At 37.0% G+C, this 23,740-nt stretch overlaps 1 protein-coding gene across 4 annotated transcripts in view; it reads right to left on the minus strand.

Annotated features, from left to right (window-relative positions):
• Nucleotides 1-23,740, minus strand: part of DMD (dystrophin) — a 2,105,574-nt gene that overhangs the window by 554,657 nt on the left and 1,527,177 nt on the right. For all 4 annotated transcript variants that reach the window (XM_054470954.2, XM_063660502.1, XM_054470953.2 and 1 more), the window contains exon 53: nucleotides 70-281. In XM_054470954.2, the coding sequence (XP_054326929.1) occupies nucleotides 70-281 (212 nt within the window). The remainder of the gene's footprint in view (nucleotides 1-69; nucleotides 282-23,740) is intronic.

Here is a 23,740-nt window from a genome sequence, read left to right on the forward strand (position 1 = left end):
ACAATCCATGGTATAATTTTATCAAATGTAACCAGTATTTTATTTTAAAAAGGTATCTTTGATACTAACCTTGGTTTCTGTGATTTTCTTTTGGATTGCATCTATTGTATAGGGACCCTCCTTCCATGACTCAAGCTTGGCTCTGGCCTGTCCTAAGACCTGCTCAGCTTCTTCCTTAGCTTCCAGCCATTGTGTTGAATCCTTTAACATTTCATTCAACTGTTGCCTCCGGTTCTGGAGGTGTTCTTGTACTTCATCCCACTGATTCTGAATTCTTTCAACTGGAATAAAAGGAAAAATAAATATATAGTAGTAAATGCTAGTCTGGAGAAGACATTTTAAATGTAACTTCCAAACATTATCTCACATTTATGTTGCTTATTTAAAAAATCATTCATTGTATTATGGCTAGGATGATGAACAACAAGATTCTTTACTTTTTTGATAGCAAATGTTAGTTTCTGTTAAATTATTTTCCTGAAGGTGACATAGAACATCAACATATATATAAAATTTTAACTCAATTCTTGATCCCTAGAACCAAATATGAATCATCTTTTAGAAAAGCACTACAGCAGAATATCCATATCCCCTTATCCTTGCCACTTCAGCACCCATCAGCCTGATTTCCCAGTGCCAGCATTTCATTGCCTGAAGGCTTTCTGTTGCCACAGGAGTTTGCTTTGCCATCCATGTGGCAGGCTAGACATACCAGGCAAATGATGCCTCCCCTCCAGCTCCCAGAGGCAGCCTGTATATAATGACTAATTGCAGGAATTGGGATATTGTTACACTAGCTCCCTTGATGCTAGGGGAAATAACTCCGAGGCATGTATTTTACAAGGGTTCCAGACTTTCCCAAGGGATAAAGCTCCAGTGACCCACAACAGCAGCTGGCTTGATAATGCACCACTCTTTACTGGCTGCCTTGCCTCACCTGTCTCATTTTTCCACTCTTCTACTGATTTATTTACGTCCCAGATAAATCACTTGCTCTTAAAACCTTTTCCAAGGGTCTTCTGAGTGAACCCAAGGGAAGATAAGTGTATTAGAAACTTCTTCTTTTTCTTTCTTTCTTTTTTTTTTTTTTTTTTTTGATGGAGTTTTGCTCTTGTAACCCAGGCTAGAGTGCAATGGTGCAATCTCGGCTCACTGCAACCTCCGCCTCTTGGGTTCAAGCTATCCTCCTGTCTCAGCCTCCCGAGTAGCAGGAACTACAGGCACGTGCCATCATGCCCAGCTAATTTTTCTTTGTATTCTTAATAGAAACAGGGTTTCACCATGTTGGCCGGGCTGGTCTCAAACTCCTGACCTCAGGTGATCCACCTGCCTTGGCCTCCCAAAGTGCTGGGATTACAGGCGTTGAGCCACCGCACCTGGCCAACTTCTTTTAACAATACCTAAGAATTCAAGCTGGGTGCATTTTGTAAGACTGGCTTATATTGAGGCTATCATTGGTATCACTGGAAGTCCAAGAGGGAGGTACTATATAGATTCTACTCTGAAATATGTTCTTTTCAATTATTAAAATAAACAGGACTACATTATTTTTTCTATACAACTTCTCTAAGCTGGTTTTATGAAATAAAAATAATACAGAAAACAAGTAATAAAACTGCCATCTACTTTATCCCTTAAGCATGAAACCTGATAGACATTCTAGATTCTTTCCTAAGCGTCACCCAATACCTCGTATAATTAGTTACAAATTTCTCTCATAGATAACTTCTTTCCTCTTTCTGTTGGCACTGCAAACCTCTATCATTTTTGGCCCTCACATCCATAAGAGGCTCTATATCATCCTCCCAGACCCAAATCTCTGTTTTAGAATGTAAATTCTACCCTATAGAAAGATTAAAACTAACATAAATCTGATCACTGCACTCCCTCTTATAAAACCCTTCAATGTTTCCCCACTGTCTTCTGGAATATCTTAGCTGGACGTACGTGTTCTTCTATGATCTTGCCTAGATAATCTGAGAGGTTTATCTACAAAGCAACAAATCACAAGATAAGCAGGGTATAAGAAACCATCACAGATAATACAAGAACCTTGCAGCAGTAGAGCTGTTACTACATCTAGGCCCAAGGGATGAGAGGAGGGAAAAGTGGCCAGAAGCAGAGAATTGGAATGAGAAACCACCCTGAGAAGAGCAATAACCTTTTGTCAAAGGACATAGTCAGCCTGTGGCAACCTCAAAGGGAGGGAGTTAGGAGAATAAATATCTTGACCTCACTTTACCTCCTGTCTTCAATTTCCTTCTAGGGCTCTTGGGTGCCTAAACCAACTGGAAGCCAAAGGGCATGGGAGCCCAATGATGACACAGGTCAGCCTCCCAGAATAAAGAGCAAGGGAGAGAAGGTCAAAGAATGGCTACAGATGGACAAACAAAATGTATATGGCACAGGACTATAAAACTATGCTTCTTATTTTGTTATGTAAGTAAAGTCCTTTTTAATTAACCCTGTGCCTCCACAGAGTTATGTGAAGTTATAAGTTATACTTGAGATGGCCAGGTGCAGTGGCTCACACCTGTAATCCCAGCTCTCTGGGAGGCTGAAGCGGGTGGATCACGAGGTCAGGAGTTCGAGACCAGCCTGACCAACATGGTGAAACCCAGTCTCTACTAAAAATACAAAAATTAGCACACGCCTGTAATCCCAGCTACTCAGGAGGCTGAGGCAGGAGAGTCACTTGAATCTGGGAGGCAGAGGTTGCAGTGAGCCGAGATCATGCCGCTGCATTCCAGCCTGGGTGACAGAACAAGACTCCATCTCAAAAATAAATAAATAAAAAGAAATAGTTGAGATATTTTGTAAATAAGCATCAGGACTAGAAAGACCCCACAAAACTAGTGATTGTAACATGAAATCAAAAATATAGTCCCCAGAATAATTAAAACTGAGTAACTGGCACACATTATAGACTACTATTTTATTTTATCAGGTTTATTTCTGTTTGGGTGTTTGCTATGTATTGCAAAACTAGTCGACATATTATATTGCAACTTCAGTTAACATGCCAACCTCTGTTTAACCGTAAGTCTCTCTCTAATCTTTGAACGCCATTGTTTTGTGTGTCTCATTGTTGTTGCTCCACTAGGTAGTGGAACAGCTTTCATAGTTGAGGCCTTGTAATTGTTTAATCTTCTAATTAATCTTTGGTTTATAAAATTAATGGTGTAAATGCTCTTATAAGAAAGCTGTATAAAGTGTAAATGAAAATGTCTTTAAGTGTTCTGAAATATTCTGTGGATATTCCAATTACAAACCGTTTTTCAACTTATCATAGCAGGCTACTTTAGTACACATACTTGGGACCTTTTTCTCACACCCTACTGTTATGTACCATGTGTATTTGAAAATAATAAAGTTGACATTCCTTAAAAATAGTCTCTGATTCCAATTTGCCTTCGCTTTCGTTAGTCTTAATTACTACTATTTTACTATGCTAGCAATATTTTTTAGAATGCCTAGTGGTTTTCACATAAACATAGCAAGCTGTTTTGATTCATGCCAGTAAATATTTTGTACATCCTATAGTTCATTTCAATAGGGAAAACAGTCTATATTTTTAAAAGGCCATCTCTAGATATTAGGAAAAGATAAAGCAGTTCTTCCTATTATGTGGGAAGATAATTTTAATCGTGGAAAAAGAAGGAAACTTTTATAACCTGAACCATTATTTCAGGCAAACATGGCATTTGAATGCTTGCTCAATAATAGAAGGCTTTCAGCAAAAAAGTGGTCATATGTGTGTTATGTAGCAAGTTAAAATGGCTCCTTGGGGTGTGCATCCCACCGAGGGTATGCTTTTTCACCCTTGACCTTCAGCTGTACATTATCATAATTTATTAGTTAATTAAAAATATTTATAGGCTAGAGACTCACTCAATAATCCATCTATCCCTCTGTGCATCCCTACACATCCATCCATCCATCCATCCATCCATCCATCTAGCCAGCTAGTCTCTATTTTATTTACCATCTGTTAGACACCATCCATTATGATAAGAACTTGGGAAACAAAAGGGTTTAAGACAGATTACCTGGCTTCTGGTTTAGGTGCCTGTTAGATAGTGGTGCTATTCACTGCCTATCCGAAGAATGCAGAGTGAGCATGGAGAAGATAATGAGTTCAATTTTGGACCTATTCACTGGGAGGTTGGGAGGAACACACACATAAAACTATCATTTTAGTCAGGAGGACTGAAGGATCTATAGCATAGCTGTGTGTTTTGGGAGAGACAGAAATTTGGGATTGGCCGTCACTACAGAGAAATAAAAAGCAAAGCCTCAAATGCAAGTGCATTCTCATTTATATGGCACATAGACTGAGCCCAACACCGGGCTGGGAATGGACTCCTGGAAAATACAACATATAAAGAATAAATAAAACACAAAGAGCAAATAAGATGAATGAAAGACTAGAGAAGGAGGAGAAATATCAAGAAAGTGTACTTTTATAGAACAAGGAAAAGAAAGATTTTCAAAAACACAAGAGTGATTAACACTTTCAAATCTCATAGATGTCACAAGACATAATAAAAATCATAACTAACATTTATTTGAATATCTACACTGTCTGAAGCTCTGTGGTGTTCTTTCCTTGCATTAATCACTTAATCATCATACAATCCTATAATTGTTTATGTTCTTTTTGTATTGCTGCAATTATCCTCATTTAACAGATGAGGAAATAAAGACAGTGTTAAATAATTGGTCTAAGGTCACATAGATAGTGATTGTTAGAGCCAACACTTGGATTCAAGAAGTTAGACCTCCAAAGCCCATGCCAAAAGTATCCATTGGCTTTGGCCACATGGAATTCCCTGAAGACCATACACAAAATGATTTCAGTGCAGTGGTAGAAATCTTACTGTAGGAGATTAACAAATATCTATGAAAAAGTAAAGACAGTAAATTGTAGACTATCCAACCATAGATCATTATAAGAAGGAAGTCAGAGGGTAGTTTGGTGTCAAGAGAAGTTTTTTGCCAAATATGGAAAACTTGAGTATGAATATAGGTATTGATTGGGGAAAATGGTCAAAAGACAAAAATGATGCCAGATGGAAGAAAAGTCCCTGAGAAGGTGCGTGTATTGAACATTAACTAAATTGAACATTAACTAACTACCTCCTTCTCCTGTGTTTCCCCTGTTATTTTTCCATTTGTGCAGTTTTCCTACAATAGACCTTTCTTTGCTCTGTGGATGGTGTGTACTTAGTTTTAACTCATCTCCCTGGCTTTAGTGGTTAATTCAAAGATGGACTTATGGTTCCAAGTAAGGTCAATCAGAACCAATGAAACAACTCTAGGATTTTTGTTGTTGTTGTTGTTCGTGATTCTAAAAGAGAAAACCCATTGCTTCTTGTTTAAGATGGATGAGAAAGCACGTAGTTCTGCAGTATCCTGATATCTATCTTAGAACAATTAAGAGGAATTAAACGGAACAAATACTGGGGAGCAGAGCCATGCAATGGAGAAGGAAAACTAGAATCTGGTCATACTATTTAATTCCTGAATCAAGCCTCACCTACCTTTCAACTGTTTAATGACACTGATCAATACATTTCTTCTGAGTAAGTCTAAGCTACTTTGAAATGGATTTTCCACTACTGCAATGTACAAGTTCTAACTTATAGAGAGAGACAAACTCTTTTGATGTAAACAAAGGTCTCCTAGGAATTGTACAAGAATCACGGGAATTGTACACGGGGATAGCTTTCAAATATAAAAGTTTAAAAGAGGACTTTGATCCTGCTTAAAGTAGCTTTAACTAGGGTATCTAGATAAATGCACTTAATGCTTATATCACCTTGGAGGAGTTCCCACATAAAAAATTTCCAAAGCCCATAGAACCAAAACTTACCAAAAATATTACGGCATTTAGACAACATTATTCTGTGAGCCTTATGGGTAGAAAGGGATTTTTGCCACCATGTTTCCCTCTTTCTATTCAATTTCTTTATATTATGAATACATAAATGAAAGTGACACTCAAAAAGAGAGACATCTGGGGACAAAATTATCCCAGGACATTCACATATAGGGTGGCCTCGCCTGGTTACATCCATGGTTTAAAATAATTCTATTATTTTTCCCTTTTAAGTAGATCTTTGATAATGGAACACCTACTCAAATGTCATCATCACATATAAAGACTTCCCCTGCTCTCATATGTGCAGTCATTTTCTCTCACCGTGGTTCTCCCATAACACTTTGTTAAGATTTTAAAACTTGTACTGTGTAATACTATGATTTACATTTTTACATTTTACATTTCTGTCTCTGACTCTAGACAGTGTCCTTGCCTCAAAGACAAGGACAGAATCTGTAGAAGATGCTGTCAGGGCCCATCTATCTGCCGTTGGCACTCATCATTCAAGTATATGCCAGCAGTGTCCTAGTACAAGCATTTGCCCTACTGCAAACCTTTGAGATTTTCCTCAGCTTGCTAGGTGCATTGGCCAGAAGTGCTGGAAAGTTAATGTACTAGGAAGCATTTAGCCAATGATGGATAAGAGTTGGAATAGTTAGCCCTGGTTCCTTGCCCTTACCCCCTTGTGGCTGACAACTTTGAGGCATGTTTTTTGTTTGTTTGTTTGTTTGTTTACTATCTCCCAGAGCTCCTTCATCAGGATCAAACCCCAGTGGCCCAAAGCAATAACTTGTTCCATAACAGGCTTAATTATTGGCTTCTTTCATTTCTTATCTCGTTGTCCGACTCTCTTACTGGTACTTCCTGGGATCACATTACAACCAAACCACTTTCACCATTAATCATTGTTTAAAGGTCTGTTTCTGAAAGAAGCTAGCCTAAGTTAGTATTTTATCCATTTAAAAAAATCCTTATCTGGCAAAATGGAAGAAGCTAGAAAATAAAAATAGAGTAAAAAGTCAAAATTAAAAACATCCTTAGTGCACAAATTAGTGTTAGGCATTTGGAATACCTTCAATATATGTCTGTCAAATGAGTTGTACATGTAGATTATTTCCATTATCCCCGCTTTCTCTTTATAATGATATAAAAATGCCATTTCTAAAGTTAACCTTTGCCCAGCATCTTCAGTCTTTCTTCTTAAGTAACCACTATTTGTCTGTTGCATTTCAAGTTTTCATAATTTGAAAATGGACTCAAGACTTTCCCATTTCCTTCCTTATTTTCCTCTTATGCTTCTGCTTATGATCTCTATTCCAGGAAAACAAATGTCCTCTGAATTTCCTTTGTTTTTTATTTAATGCCTTTGTATCAACCACATTTGTTTGTATAAAACAGCTTTAATGTCATGTTTACTAGTAGAATATCTGTGCCTTATATAAAACCCATAAATTAAAAGATATGGGAGAGCCAAAGAATTCAGTAAGCCAAAACTAATCAATGACCTCTCTTTCCCTAACTTTCTTAAAATAACTATAGGTTAGAGAGAATCTGTTGGCATATCCTTTTGCCTGTGTCTATCTTCTTAATCAAATTATAGATAAATAATTTAGAAACGTCCCTCTATACATTGAAGCCAGTGGATTAGGGTCTCCCACATGACCTAGGGAGACACCAGCTGGCATGGCTAAGGGAGTGGTTGCACCATACCTCCCCTACTCCCAGCAGTGACGCTTGCAGCAACAAAAGTGACTCCTTACTTCTCGTTAAGGAGAAGAGAGTGAAAAGTAAAGAAGACTTTGTCTTGCATCTTGGATACCAGCTCAGCCACAGTAGGATAGGGCATGGTTAGAGTCATGAGGCCCCCATTCCAGGCCCTAGTTCATGGATAGCATTTCTAGACACACCCTGGGCCAAAAGGGAATCTGCTACCTTGAAGGGAAGGACTCAGTCCTATCAGGATTCATCAGCTACTAACTAAAGAGGCCTTGAACGTTGAATAACCAGTTGCGATATCCAGGGAGTACACTGTGGGACTTGGCCTCTGAGATGTGCTGGCTTCATAGGTCACCCAGCAAATTCCCAGCTGTGGTGGCTATGGTGAAAGACCCCTTCTGTTTGAGAAAAGTAAACAGAAAAGTAAAGGGGACTTTGTCTTGCCCCTTAGGTACCAGCTCGGCCACAGAAGGGTAGAGAAGCAGGCAGGCTTCTGGGATTTCTGAGTCCTGGCCTAGGTTCTTCGATAGCATTTTTGGTCCTGCCCTGGGCCAGAGGGGAGCCCAAGGCCCTAAAATATGGGTCCTAGTTCTGTCAGCATTCACCACAAGCTGATGGGAGAGCCCTTGGGCTTTAAGTGAACACCAGTGGAGGCCAAGCAGAACCCTCATGTTGGTGAGGGCCACAGGGAGAGGATCCTCTGCCTTTGAAAAGGGTAAGGAAGAGCAGGGAGCACTTTATACTGTTGTGTGAGTGCCAGCTTAGCCACAATAGAATAGAACATGAGGTAAACTGCTAAGGTTTTTGACTCCAATGACTGGCCCTCAGACAGCATCTCTGGATATGCCCGGGGCCTAAGATTTCCACTGAAAAATCTGCTGCCAGATGTACTGAAGCTCCTTTGCATGTTATTTGTTTCCTTTCTCTTGCTGCTTTTAGGATTCTTTCTTTATCCTTGACCTTTGGGAGTTTGATTATTGCATGCCTTGAGGTAGTCTCTGAGATAATTCTGCTTCGTGTTCTATAACTTTTTCGTACTTGAATGTTAGTATCTTTCTCTGTTTCTGAAGTTCTCTGATATTGTCCCTTTGTATAAACTTTCTATCACTATCTCTTTCTCTACCTCCTGTTTAAGGCCAATAACTCTTAGACTGACCCTTTTGAGGCTGTTTTCTGGATCTTGTAGACAGATAGCCTATTTGAAAATACACAGCCAGAGAAGACAAAGGAAAAAAATAGTAAGAATCAATGAAGCACACCTACAATCCAGACACAAAAAACCCTTCAAAAAATCAATGAATCCAGGAGCTGCTTTTTTGAAAAGATCAACAAAATTGATAGACCACTAGCAAGACTAATAAAGAAGGAAGAGAGAAGAATCAAATAGATGCAGTAAAAAATGATAAAGGGGATATCACCACCGATACCACAGAAATACAAACTACCATCAGAGAATACGATAAACACCTCTATGTAAATAAACTAGAAAATCTGGAAGAAATGGACAAATTCCTGGACACATACACCCTCCCAAGACTAAACCAGGAAGAAGTTGAATCACTGAATAGATCAATAACAGGATCTGAAATTGAGGCAATACTTAATAGCCTACAAATTAAAAAAAAAGTCCAGCACCAGACAGATTCACAGCCGAATTCTACCTGAGGTACAAAGAGGAAATGGTACCACTCCTTCTGAAATTATTCCAATCAATAGAAAAAGAGGGAATCCTCCCTAACTCATTTGATGAGGCCAGCATCATCCTGATACCAAAGCCGGGCAGAGACACAACCAAAAAAGAGAATTTTAGACCAATATCCCTGATGAACATCGATGCAAAAATCCTCAATAAAATACTGGCAAACCGAATCCAGCAGCACATCAAAAAGCTTATCCACCATGATCAAGTGGGCTTCATCCCTGGGATGCAAGGCTGGTTCAACATATGCAAATCAATAAATGTAATCCAGCATATAAAGAGAACCAAAGACAAAAACCACATGGTTATCTCAATAGATGCAGAAAAGGCCTTCGACAAAATTCAACAGCCCTTCATGCTAAAAACTCTCAATAAATTAGGTATTGATGGGACATATCTCAAAATAGTAAGAGCTATTTATGACAAACCCACAGCCAGTATCATACTGAATGGGCAAAACTGGAAACATTCCCTTTGAAAACTGGCACAAGACAGAGATGCCCTCTCTCACCACTCCTATTCAACATAGTGTTGGAAGTTCTGGCCAGGGCAATCAGGCAGGAAAAAGAAATAAAGGGTATTCAATTAGGAGAAGAGGAACTCAAATTGTCTCTCTTTCCAGATGACATGATTGTATATTTAGAAAATCCCACTGTCTCAGCCCAAAAGCTCCTTAAGCTGATAAGCAACTTCAGCAAAGTCTCAGGATACAAAATCAATGTGCAAAAATCACAAGCATTCTTATACACCAATAACAGACAAACAGAGAGCCAAATCATGAGTGAACTCCCATTCACAATTGCTTCAAAGAGAATAAAATACCTAGGAATCCAACTTAAAAGGGATGTGAAGGACCTCTTCAAGGAGAACTACAAACCACTGCTCTATGAAATAAAAGAGGACACAAACAAATGGAAGAACATTCCATGCTCATGGATAGGAAGAATCAATATCATGAAAATGGCCATACTGCCTAAGGAAATTTATAGATTCAATGCCATCCCCATCAAGCTACCAATGACTTTATTTACAGAATTGGAAAAAACTACTTTAAAGTTCATATGGAACCAAAAAAGAGCCCGCATTGCCAAGTCAATCCTAAGCCAAAAGAACAAAGCTGGAGGCATCACGCTACCTGACTTCAAACTATACTACAAGGCTACAGTAAACAAATCAGCATGGTACTGGTACCAAAACAGAGATATAGATCAATGGAACAGAACAGAGCCCTCAGAAATAATACCACACATCTGCAACCATCTGATCTTTGACAAACCTGAGAAAAACAAGAAATGGGGAAAGGATTCCCTATTTAATAAATGGTGCTGGGAAAACTGGCTAGCCATATGTAGAAAGCTGAAACTGGATCCCTTCCTTACACCTTATACAAAAATTAATTCAAGATGGACTGAAGACTTAATGTTAGACCTAAAACCATAAAAACCCTAGAAGAAAACCCTAGGCAATACCATTCAGGACATAGGCACGGGCAAGGACTTCATGTCTAAAACACCAAAAGCAATGGGAACAAAAGCCAAAATTGACAAATGGGATCTAATCAAACTAAAGAGCTTCCGTACAGCAAAAGAAACTACCATCAGAGTGAACAGGCAACCTACAGAATGGGAGAAAATTTTTGCAACCTACTCATCTGACAAAGGGCCAATATCCAGAATCCACAAAGAACTCAAACAAACTTACAAGAAAAAAACCAAACAACCCCATCAAAAAATGGGCAAAGGATATGAACAGACACTTCTCAAAAGAAGACATTTATGCAGCCAAAAGACACATGAAAAAATGCTCACCATCACTGGTCATCAGAGAAATGCAAATCAAAACCACAATGAGATACCATCTCACACCAGTTAGAATGGCAATCATTAAAAAGTCAGGAAACAACAGGTGCTGGAGAGGATGTGGAGAAATAGGAACACTTTTACACTGTTAGTGGGACTGTAAACTAGTTCAACCCTTGTGGAAGTCAGTGTGGCGATTCCTCAAGGATCTAGAACTAGAAATACCATTTGATCCAGCTATCCCATTACTGGGTATATACCCAAAGGATTATAAATCATGCTGCTACAAAGATACATGCACATGTATGTTTATTGCTGCACTATTCACAATACCAAAGACTTGGAACCAACCGAAATGTCCATCAACAATAGACTGGATTAAGAAAATGTGGCACATATACACCATGGAATACTATGCAACCACAAAAAAGGATGAGTTCACGTCCTTTGTAGGGGCACATGGATGAAGCTGGAAACCATCATTCTCAGCAAACTATCGCAAGGACAGAAAACCAAACGCGGCATGTTCTCACTCATAGGTGGGAATTGAACAATGAGAACACCTGGACGCAGGAAGGGGAACATCACACACTGGGGCCTGTCGTGGGGTGCGGGGAGTGGGGAGGGATAGCATCAGGAGATATACCTAATGTAAATGACGAGTTAATGGGTGCAGCATACCAACACGGCACATGTATAGATATGTAACAAACCTGCAAGTTGTGCACATGTACCCTAGAACTTAAAGTATAATTTAAAAAAAAAAGTAAGTTGTGACGTTAGAAACATAAAATGTGGGAGGAGGGAGAGTAAAAGTGTTGAGTATGTGCACACAATGAAATTTAAGTTGTTATCAGCTTATAAAATGTTTTATGTAAGCCTCAGAGTATCCACAAAGCACAAGCTTATAATACATACATGAATGATAAAAACAAAAGACGCAAAGCATACTACTACACAAAACCATCAAAACACAAAGGAAGACAGCAATAGAGGAAGAAAGGAACAAAGAATCTATAAGACAACCAGGAAACAATTAACAAAATGACACTAGTAAATCCTTACCCATCCATCATTATTTTGAATGTAAATAGATTAAACTCTCCAATCAAAAGGCATAGAGTGGTTGAGTGGATTAACGACAACAACAAAAAACGAGACCCAAATATGTGCTGCCTACAAGTGGCTCATTTCACCTTAAAGGACATGCATAGACTGAAAGTATATGGATGAAAAAAGATACTCCACGTACATGAGAACAAAAAGAGAGCAATGTAGTTACACTTATTTTAGACAAAATAATCTTTAGGTCAAATCTGTTCAAAGTGACAAAGAAGGTCATTATATATTGATAAAGGTTATTTCATCAAGAGGACATAACAAGTATAAGTATATATGCATCCCAAATCAGGGCACCTAAATACATAAAGCAAACATTAAGGGATCTGAAGGGAAACATAGCCTATAACAGAATAATAGCAGGCAATTTCAATATTCCACTTTAAGCAATGGACAGAAAAATTCTTAAGAAAACATTGGACTTGAATGACATTTTAGACCAAATGGACCTAAGACACATATATAGAACATTGTGCCCTGAACAGTAGGAAAATACAGATTCTTCTCAAGTACACATGTAACATTCTCCAGGATAGATCATATGTTAGGCCACAAACAAGTCTCAACAAATTTAAGAAAACCCATCATGTATCTTTTCTGACCACAATATAAAATTAGAAATCAATTACATGAGAAATCATATAAAATTAAGAAATATGTGGAAACTAAACAATATGCTCCTAAACAATTATTGGGTCAAAAGAAGAAATTCAAGAGGAAATTTTTAAAAAATCTTGATACAAACAGAAATGAAAACACAACATAGAAAAACTTCTGGGTGTAGCAAAAGCAGTGCTAAGGGGGAAGTTTATATCAATAAATTCCTACATCAAAACAGAAGAAATATCTCAAATGAAATACCTAACATTATACCTCAGGAAACTACAAAAAGAAGAATGAATTAAGCCCAAAGTTAGCAGAAAGAAGAAAATAACAAAGATCAGAGCAGAAATAAATGAAATAGAGACTAGAGAAACAATAGAAAAAAATCAATAAAACTAAGAGTTGGTTTTTTGAAAAGCTAAACACAACTGACAAATCCTTAGCTAGACTAAGAATGAAGAGAGCAGGCTCAAATAAATCAAATCAGAAATCAAAGAAAAGACATTATGACTGATAACACAGAAATACAAAGGATCGTAAGAGACTATGATGAACAATTATATACCAAGAAATTGGACATCCTAACAGAAATGGATGAATTCTTAGAAATACATAATCTACCAAAACTGAATAATGAAAATTGGAAATCTGAAAAGACCAGTAACAGTTAAGGAAACAGTTAAGGAGATTGCATCAGTATTTAAAAGTTCTCACATCAAAGGAAAGCGCAAGACCAGATGGCTTCATGGGAGAATTCCACAAACATTTAAAGAAGACCTAATACAAATCTTTCTCAAACTCTTTTGGAAAACTAAAGAGGAAGGGATTCATCCAAATTTATTTTACAAGGCCAGCAATACCCTGATCCCAAAGCCAGACAAAGACACTACAAGGAAAGAAAACTATAGGCCAATATCACGAATGAAATTAGATTCAAAAATTCTCAATGAAATACTAGTGAACCATATTTAATAGTTTATTAGAAGGATTATTCACCATGACCAAGAGGGATTTATCCCTGGGATAGAAGGTTGTTTCAACATATGCAAATTAATAAATGTGATTTAACATATAACAGAATGAAGTACAAAAACCATATGATCATTTTAATAAACGCAGAAAGAGCATTTGACAAAATTCAACATCCTTTCATGAGAAAAACTCTTAGCAAATTAGGCATAGAAGAAATGTTCTCCAAAAGAATAAAAGCCATAAATCACAAGCCCACAGCTAACATCATGCACAACAGAAAAATGTAGAAGGCTTCTTCTCTAAGATCAGGAGCAAGACAAAGATGCCCACTCTCCCCACCCTTGTTTAACTTAGTACTGGGAGTCCTAGCCAGAGCAATTAGGCAGTAGAAAGAAATAAAAGGCAACCAAACTGAAAACGATGAAGTAAAATTGCCCCTTCTTGCTGATGACATAATCTTATACAGAAAATCCTAAGGACTCCACTGAAAACTGTTAGAATTCATACACGAGTTTAGTAAAGTTGCAGGATACAAAATCAACTTACAAAAATCAGTAGCAATAACAATTGTTATTGTTTGTACAATAACAACAAACTGTCTAAAATAGAAATTAAGGAAACAATCTCACTTACAATAGCATGAAAAAATATTTGGAGTGAATTTAACCAAGAAAGTGAAAGATCTGCATGTTGAAACTATAAGACACTGACGAAAGAAATTGAAGATGACACAAATAAATGGAAAGATTTCTATGTTCATAAATTGGAAAAATTAATATTGTTAAACATAAAGCAATCTAAAGATTCAACACAATACTAACAAAATCTGCATATCATTCTTTATAGAATTTTTTTAAAAAAATCCTAAAATTTGCATGGGACCACAAAAGACCCTGGATAGCCAAAGCTGTCTTTACTAAAAAGAATAAAGTTGGAAATATCTCACTATTGGATTTCAAAATGTATTACAAAGCTATAATAATCAAAACAGCATGGCAAGTACATAAAAACAGACCAATGGAATAAGACAAAGAGGACTAAAATAAACCTACACACCTTTGATCAATTGATTTTTGACAAAGGTAACAAGAACACACAATAGGGAGAGGACAGTCTCTTCAATAAACGGTATTGGGAAAACTGAATGTTCACATACAGCATAAAACTGGACCCTTATCTCACCCCTTATACAAGAATCAACTCAAAATGGATTAAAGCCTTAAATGTAATACCTGAAACTAAAAACTACAAAAACATAAGAGAAGAGCTCCATGACATTGGTCTAGGCAGTGGTTTCTTGCATACGACCCCCAAACACAATCAAAACAAAAATAGGTAAGTAAGATTGCATCAAACTAAAAAGCTTTGTACAGCAAAGGAAACAATTAATAGAATAAAGAGACAACCCACAGATTGGGAGAAGATATTCGCAAATCATACATTAGATAAGGTGCTAATATCCAAAATATACAAGGAACTCAAGCTACTCAATAACAAGAAAACAAATAACTCTAATAAAAAATGGGCAAAAATATGAATAGACATTCTCAAAAGAAGACAAACAGCATATATATATATATATGTATAATACTCAACATCTCTAATCATCAAAAAATGCAAATTAAAATCACAATGAGATATCACCTCATATCTTTTGGATTGGCTATTATCAAAAAGATGAAAGATAACAAGTGTTGATGAGGATATGGAGAATAAGGAAACCTTATCCACTATTGGTAGTATTGTGAATTAGTAACGGCCTCCATAAAGACAGTATGAATGTTCCTCAAAATAATAAAAATAGAATGACCATATGTTCCAGAAATCCCACTTCTGGGTACATACTCAAAAGAAAAGGAGGGAGTATATTGAAGAGCTATCTGCACTCTCATATTGTTGTAGCACTGTTCACAACAGGCAAGATTTGGAAGCAAGCTAACCGTCTATCAACATGCGAACGGATAAAGAAAATGTGGCTCATATAAATGATGCCGTACTATTTAGCAATAAAAAAGAATTATATCCTGTCATTTGCAACATCTTGGATGGAACTGGAGGTCATTACATTAAATGAAATAAGCCAGTCACAGAACGAAAATCATTGCATGTTCTCACTTATTTGTGGGATCTAAAAATTAAAACTATTGAACTCATGGAGACAGAATAAAAGGATGGTTACCAGAGGCTACAAAGGGTAGTGTGGGGGTAGGGGATAGGTGGGGATTGTTAGTGGCTACAAAAAATAGTTAGAAAGAATGAATAAGACCTAGTATTTGATAGTGCAACAGGGGGACTATAGTCAATAATAATTTAATTGTACATTAAAAAATAACTAAAAGTACAATTACATTGCTTGTAGCACAAAGGATAAATGCTTGAGGGGATGGATACCTCAGTCTCCATGTTGTGCTTGTTTCACATTACATGCCTATATCAAAACACCTCAGGTACCCCATAAATATATACACCTACCACGTATCCCAAAAACTTAAAAATAAAAAAATTATTTTAAAAACCTAGGAAATTCTGTCATTTGGAATAATAAGGATGAGCCTGGAGGACATTAGGTTAAGTGAAATAAACTTGGCACAGAGAGACACATATCATATAATCTCATTTGTATGTGGAATCTAAAAAAGTTGAATTCATAGAAATAGAGAGCATTATGGTGGTGATCAAAAGCTGCAGTGGTGGGTGGATGGAAAAATGAGGGACATTTATCAATGGGTACAAAGTTCCAGTTAGACGGGAGGAATAAGTTCTGGTGTTCTTTTGCACAGCACAGGAACTTAGCTAATATTGTCATATTGTATATTTCCAAATAGCTAAAAAGGAGGATTTTAAATATTCTCACCACAAAAATGATAAGTATTTGAGGTGATAGTTATGCTATTAGCCTGATTTGATTATTCCACAATGTATATATATGGATTGAAACATCACAATGTACCCCATAATATAGTTGTCAACTAAAAATGAAATAAAATTTTTAAAATGAATATTATTTGAGTTGTAATTCCACTCCAAGGTGTATATCCACAGAAATGCACAGTTATTAATATATTCACCAAAAACCATGTACTAGACCGTTGGTAGCACGGCTATGGATTGCAGAATTATTGACAGCAATTTCCTCATGTTGGAAACTACCCAATTTCTCATCTATATCAACATGTGTAAATACACTGTGGTATCAATAGAATATCATTCAGTAAGAAAAGTGAACAATCCACAACTACATACAATAATATGGATGAATCTCACAAACATATTGTTGAGGGGAAAAATACAGCCACAGACAAGTAGATATGACTGTTCGATTCCTTTACATAATACATAAAAACAAGAAAAAGTAATAGAAAACTTTTGAAGTAAGGATAGTAGTCACCCTTGTGAAATGTTCATTACTGGAGGAGACATGAAGGGGGATCCTGAGCTTCTGGTTATATTATATTATGTTTCTTGATTTGGATGCTATTTACACAGTTGCATTCAGTTTATAGAAATTCACTCTTCTGCATATGGCTAGCCAGTTCTCCCAGCACTATTTATTAAATAGGGAATTTGATTTGTGAAATATATTCCACATACAACTTTGGACAATTCATCTTTTTTAAAAAAGGTGTCACCTGTGAAATATGTGTCATTTTGGCTGCTGTGAATAATAAAAGATGCAATCATTCTGCTACAAACACAATACGATTTTGACTGTACATTGATGTGACAAAGAACATTTCAGAAATTCTTATTGGACAGTGAACTGGACTAGATTCACAGACACACATCGGCACATACAGACGAATCAAGCAGCTATTCTGCTATTTAATAAAAGAAACAAAGCAGTACAGTTGATTGTTATAGTAGTCCCAAGAGTACACCCTGCAGAAATATATACAAAAGACAATTTTAGAAGTTTTAAATGTATTTCATTTTGTCAAGGAATGAAAGCAAATGTAAAATCTGAAGATCATCAAAGTGAAGCTGTTATCTTAAAAGTGGATCAGTGTGGTAGTCTGACATCACATAGACCTGGTAATTTTCCATAATTGAGCATCAATTTGTACTACAGAATTTTACCACACTTGCGACACTTCACCCAGGAGACTGACAGATCAAAAATATATTATGGCAATGTATTTGGCCACTGGAGCCCATATTGTTAGATTTACATTTACACCAAATTCATCTGACATACAAAAGTGAAATAATAATAAAGTATATGCACATAAACCCAGACAATCTGTGCAGGTTTGTAATTGAAGAGCTACCCAATGTACACATTTTTTTTTTTCTCACAAAGGTCCATCATGGAAAGCTTCTCGACTGATTTGTGCAGTAAATAAATGTTGGGTAATAAAGGGAAATAAATAACCAATGCTAAGACTCAGGATGACAGACTGAGACCCAGCATGTGTCCTGATTTACGAACCTTCAGAAGTGTCAAATTGGAAACTCAGCAATCATGTCAAGAACCACAATATTGCAGAGAAAGAAACAGTTCAGTTGACTGAATACGAACCAATCTTTCACTTCAAGTTTTTTAAACTAGCTATGTTTAATTATCGATATACATTCTTGACTGATATAAATTCCCACAACATCTCTCTTAGGGAGGAATGTTATTTATACACAAGAAATGATTACCTTTTGAATACACATTGCTGCAGAACAAAGAACAGTTCTGTTGCAATTTCTGCACTGACTGTATAGCACGAGAATTAGAAGTTTGTGTAACTGATTTTTAGAAAGCAACTTTGATGAGCAGTTAGTCTTGGGTTATAACCCTGGATTAGTGATGAAATAGCGGATTTAAATGGGAAAAGTTGATTTGCCACGATCTCAGTTTCCTCAACTCCCAAACTGAAATAATGACAACTGCAGAGCCACAGAATTATTGTGATGATAAAATTCAATAATGAATAAAAGCATAAAGGATCCTACTAAAGCAAGGTGCTATTGCTTCTCTGTATAGACAAGACTAAACAATGAATTACAGTTATCAACAAACATTCATGATCTGCTAGGGAGTGCACACTATGGATCTCATTGATCCTACAGAGTACGCCAGAGTTCCAGGTAGAAAATGCCAAGCTGAAAGGCTTAAATTGCAGGTAAATCTTTTGAGGTCATTTGAGTGAGTGAAGAGTGACGGACACGATTAACTGTGGGCAACTCTAAAGGAAAAGTGATCCCAATTGAAGTTAAGACAAAGATTTCTAAACTATTTGTTGGGATCAGGAAAAAGGTAGAAATAGCAATAGACTGTTCTCCGAGGCTAAAACCATCAAAAAATGTTAGGCATGATCAAGAATGAAGCTGAAAACAAGGAAACCACCATTATTGTAACCTCGTACAAAGCTAGGACACAACTATACCTGGAGTAATGGAAGCATAACTGAATGTTTGACATACAAAGACATATAAGGAACTGAGGAAAGTCCAAACAATAACACAAATTATAAGGAATATTAAGATGTGTCCCTTCTACTTCCACAAGGCATTTAAACAGGGTTCTGTGGAAGACCTATCTATAGTTAAGCTTTGCAAAAGAAGTTTCAACTCAAACCCAGAAAGAGGAAGAAACATATATGCTAACCATGTAGCTAGTATGAATGGGCATTTTTTTTTCATTTAGATATAGAAGAGGAGGAATGTGGTTGTTTTACAAATAGATAATAAAGTATCTGAGATGTAACAGATCAAAAAGCTAAAAACAGAGGGGAGTTATTGGCACATGAATAAATCCTGGCCACTATGATGACAAAGTTGCCTTTTCTCTAAATCCCAAAAACCTAGAATGCAGAAACAGCCAAGCATTTTGGTTAAGTTCATGGAAGACAGACCCAGAACAAATGACTAAATTTTAAAATTTTACAATATTAGCCTAACATTTAAGGTTAGTTTGGAACATGGAAAAGATCAATAGTTTAGTGCTATTTTCACACTGTTTACTCCTCTATTATATGGGGATAATAATAAGCAGATTAATAATCTAGAAAGATGAAAGGAAATAACGTACACAAGGCACTGAGAAAAGTACCTGACCCCTAGCCAGCTCTCAATTATAGGGGCATAAATAGGCAATCATGTACTTTTGTAACACTGTTGGACTTTTCTGGGGCTTCTTAAATCCTGAGTCATAAAGCAAAGGAGGATAGATTGGATGATCCCTGGAGATGTTTCCAGCTCTAACAGTTTGTGAAATACATTTCTTGATGCCTCTGTCAGAGCTCAAAGCTCACCTTACAAGGTTTTTGTGAAGAACTCACCCAGCCCAGTGCCTAGATGAACAAATGACATATCAATAGCCATATTGATCCCCTGGATGGACCTTTGGTATATTTCAACTTGGCAATCTTATGGTCATATATTCAGTCATGCTACATGTCAGTTAAAGGAAACTCAAGCCAACCTAAAAAAATGTTCCCTCCTGTTTGGGCCAAGGCTATTTTTTGTATCTTAAGAGAGGCATGTGTCACACAGGTATACCCATTCATCAAAACTCATTTCATAATACATACGAGATTTACACATTCTAGTCCATACAAATTTTGCCACAAACAAACAAACAAAAGAAATGTGAACAAATATTGAGCTCTCGTTAATGACATGCATGTTGAAGAACTTAGAGGTAAAGGGAACCGATGTCACCAACTTACTTTGAAGGGCATCAGAAAATAATAGGGGATGGCGGGTAGAGAAAGGAATGAAGTGATACAACGAAATCTAGAGAGTGGGTTCATGAGCACTCACTGTACAATTCTTTCAGCTTTCTGTGTATTTGAAAAATTTTAAAATAGAATGTTAGATAAAATGTTCTCTCGGCTGGGCATGGTGGCTCACACCTGTAATCCCAGCACTTTGGGAGGCCGAGGTGAATGGATCATGAGATCAGGAGTTGAAGATCAGCCTGGCCAAGATGGTGAAACCCTGTCTCTACTAAAAATACAAAAATTAGCCAGGCGCAGTGGCAGCCACCTGTAATCCCAGCTACTCGGGAGGCTGAGGCAGGAGAATCGCTTGAACCCGGGCGGCAGAGGTTGCAGTGAGCCAAGATCGTGCCACTGCACTCCAGCCTGGGCAACAGAGTGAGACTCTGTCTCAAAAAAAAAAAAAAAAAAAAAAAGTTCTGTCACAGGAAACACAAAGCACGTATTATTTAAGCAGTTTTCTGAATCACTAACACCACTTTCCAATGAAGAAAAAAATACCATCTGTGGGATATGGAAGTTTAAAGATACTAAACAGAACTTACAGGAGTGGAAATGGCAAAACGTTTTGCTCAAAGTCACAATGTGTATGGAGAGGAGTTGGAAATGGAATTTAGGCAGGTCTCTTAATTTTCTAATCAACAGACTGTCAAAGACCAGATTACCTCCTTAAAAGTATGCTGAATATTCTAATAGAGAAAATGAGTTAACCTTCTAAAGAAAGCTCATTCTCCTGTTTTGGTAATAAAACATAGGGAAGTATGTATTGCTTCCCATACTGAAAGATGAGTTGGGTGAAAGGAGGATTGGGTTTTTACCACTGGTTGGAGGATAATAGATTATGAAAAAATATCAACATCCACTCATAATGAAACATGTAAGTTGTTTTATTAATTAAATAGGTGAATGCTGAAATGTGATATTATTTGATCACATTAAAATGAATAATTTTCTAAAAAACATAATGACTTCTCTTTTAGGGGTGTTGGAAACTATTGGTTAAGATGAAAGCCTGAAGTTAGGAGAAAAGCTTGATGTATATCTATGCAAAAATATTTCAGTTTATCATCTTAGGTCACTTACAAGTCACAGAAAAGAAACTATCTAGATGTGATATAGGCCTAACATATCATTAGAAGATCCATCGTTCCAGTGTCTCAGTCATTAACTAATTAAGTGCCAAATGTAGCAAATAAAGTACTAACAACTCAAAAGTGTTCAGCAAGAGTTCATTAAAGCGAAGCTAAAGGGGACCATTATAATTCTAGCACCACAGATTTATTACCATGTCACCAGCATGCAATGCACACAATAAAACTCATTCATCACTGTAAATTTGCACATCAAATTTGATGCATTTGTTGGAATATACATATTTTTAAAATAATGTAGAATAAAAAGCATTTTTTTCTCCCTTAGCACACATTGAATTTCATATCTACACCTTGCCACTTAAACTTTTACTTGATGAGTGCAGAAAATGGAAATTAACCCTGAAAAACAAAGTGGCCTCACTCTTATTTTTACAAGCATACTCCACCATCCAACTATTCAAGTTAAGAAATAAAAATAAATGGAAAACAATTTTTTGAACTGAAACTATGGCTAAAAAGCACAATTCCATACATTGTTTACTGACAGAACTTTTCTGTATTTCAATTCTTTCTTACCTCCTTCTCTTCAGATTTAGGTGTCCCTCCTACCCATGCCTAATTCCCTTGCTGTACTCAATGTTCCAGTCTCTTCCACCTTCTATGAGAAGTGATTCCATTTTTTACCCCTCCTATGTCTTCAATCCCCGTCTACAACCATGTTTATTTTAAGAAGAAAACAACCAAAACCAACCAAACAAAAGACAAAAGAGTATTATTTCCTTTGGTCCTACACCCCACCCGCATCCCCTGATGGAAACCCTATGTCTTCCTCCTTTGTGGGAGAGTGGCTTATACCAGTGCTACTTAAAGGATGGTTTGTGTATAAGCAGCATCAGCATCAGCATCACCTGATAACTTGTTAGAAATGCAGAACCTCAGGCTCCACTCTAGAGCTAATGAATCAAAATTTGCATTTTAAAATAAGATTTTTCAGGTGATTACATTTTGAGAAGCAATAGTCTATACCCACTATTTCCACATCCACACCTCACACACCCTTCTAAACCATTACATTTTGGCTTTTGCCACTGAAATTACTTTTGTAGATGATAGCAGTGACCTTCAAGTTGCTACAGTATTAGAGAGTCTAAAGTCTTTATGTTTTCAGATATCCCTTCAGTACTTGCCAATTGACGAACCCTCTTTGAAACCTTCTCTTTTGATTAATATGGAAGATTCTTTCTTGGATTTTATTCTGCCTATTTGGCCACTCCTCAGTCTCTTCGGCCCATTCCTTAAATTCCCTAGGGGTCTCCCTTTGATCTTTTTGTTTTCACTTTACATATTCTCTCTGGTGAGTTCATGTATGTATATTGCTTCATTTACTATCTCTAAAATAATCAGAGTAAAATCTGTGTTTTAAGCTAAGAATTGTCTCTTGAACTCTGTATCCGTAGAGCCAAACACCTACTAAATCTCTGTGAAATAGCCAACATATTCAAACTGGATTACATCATCTTCATTCTTCCTCTCCCCTAATCACTGATACACATCTGTTCCTCTACTTAGTCACTGAAGGAGAAACATGCAAATTATCCTTCATTCTTCTTTCTTCCTTATACTTTAACCAAGAAGATGCCGAGTCATTCCTCCTTAATAGCTCTTCTGGCCTCTGTATCATTCATCTCTCTCTTCCCTAGATTGTTTTAGTTAAAAGCCTCCTGATGCTCTCTCTAGTTCAGCGGAACACAACCTTGTCTGTGCATTTGAATCAAGTGGGCTCCTTTAAAAACTACGAATGTCTGGGCCCTATTAAGGCTCTGATTTAACTGGTTTGGGGTGGAGTCCAGGTATTGGCATTTTTTTTAAACTCCCCCTAGTGATGCTACTGTGCAGCCAGGGTTGAGAACCACTGATTTAATGTTAGCCTTTTGCACTCCCCATCGTTCTTTAAAACTCTAGTCCGAGAAGTCTTTTTTTTTTTTTTCTTTTTTCTTTTTTAATAGGGAGTCTCCCTCTGTCATCCCGGCTGAAGTGCAGTGGCACCATCTCGGCTCACTGCAACCTCTGCCTCTTGGGTTCAAGCTATTCTCCTGCCTCAGCCTCCTGAGTAGCTGGGATTACAGGCATGCACCACCATGCCC

This window comes from Pongo pygmaeus, chromosome X (assembly GCF_028885625.2).
Source record: "Pongo pygmaeus isolate AG05252 chromosome X, NHGRI_mPonPyg2-v2.0_pri, whole genome shotgun sequence".
Classification (NCBI taxonomy): domain Eukaryota; kingdom Metazoa; phylum Chordata; class Mammalia; order Primates; family Hominidae; genus Pongo; species Pongo pygmaeus.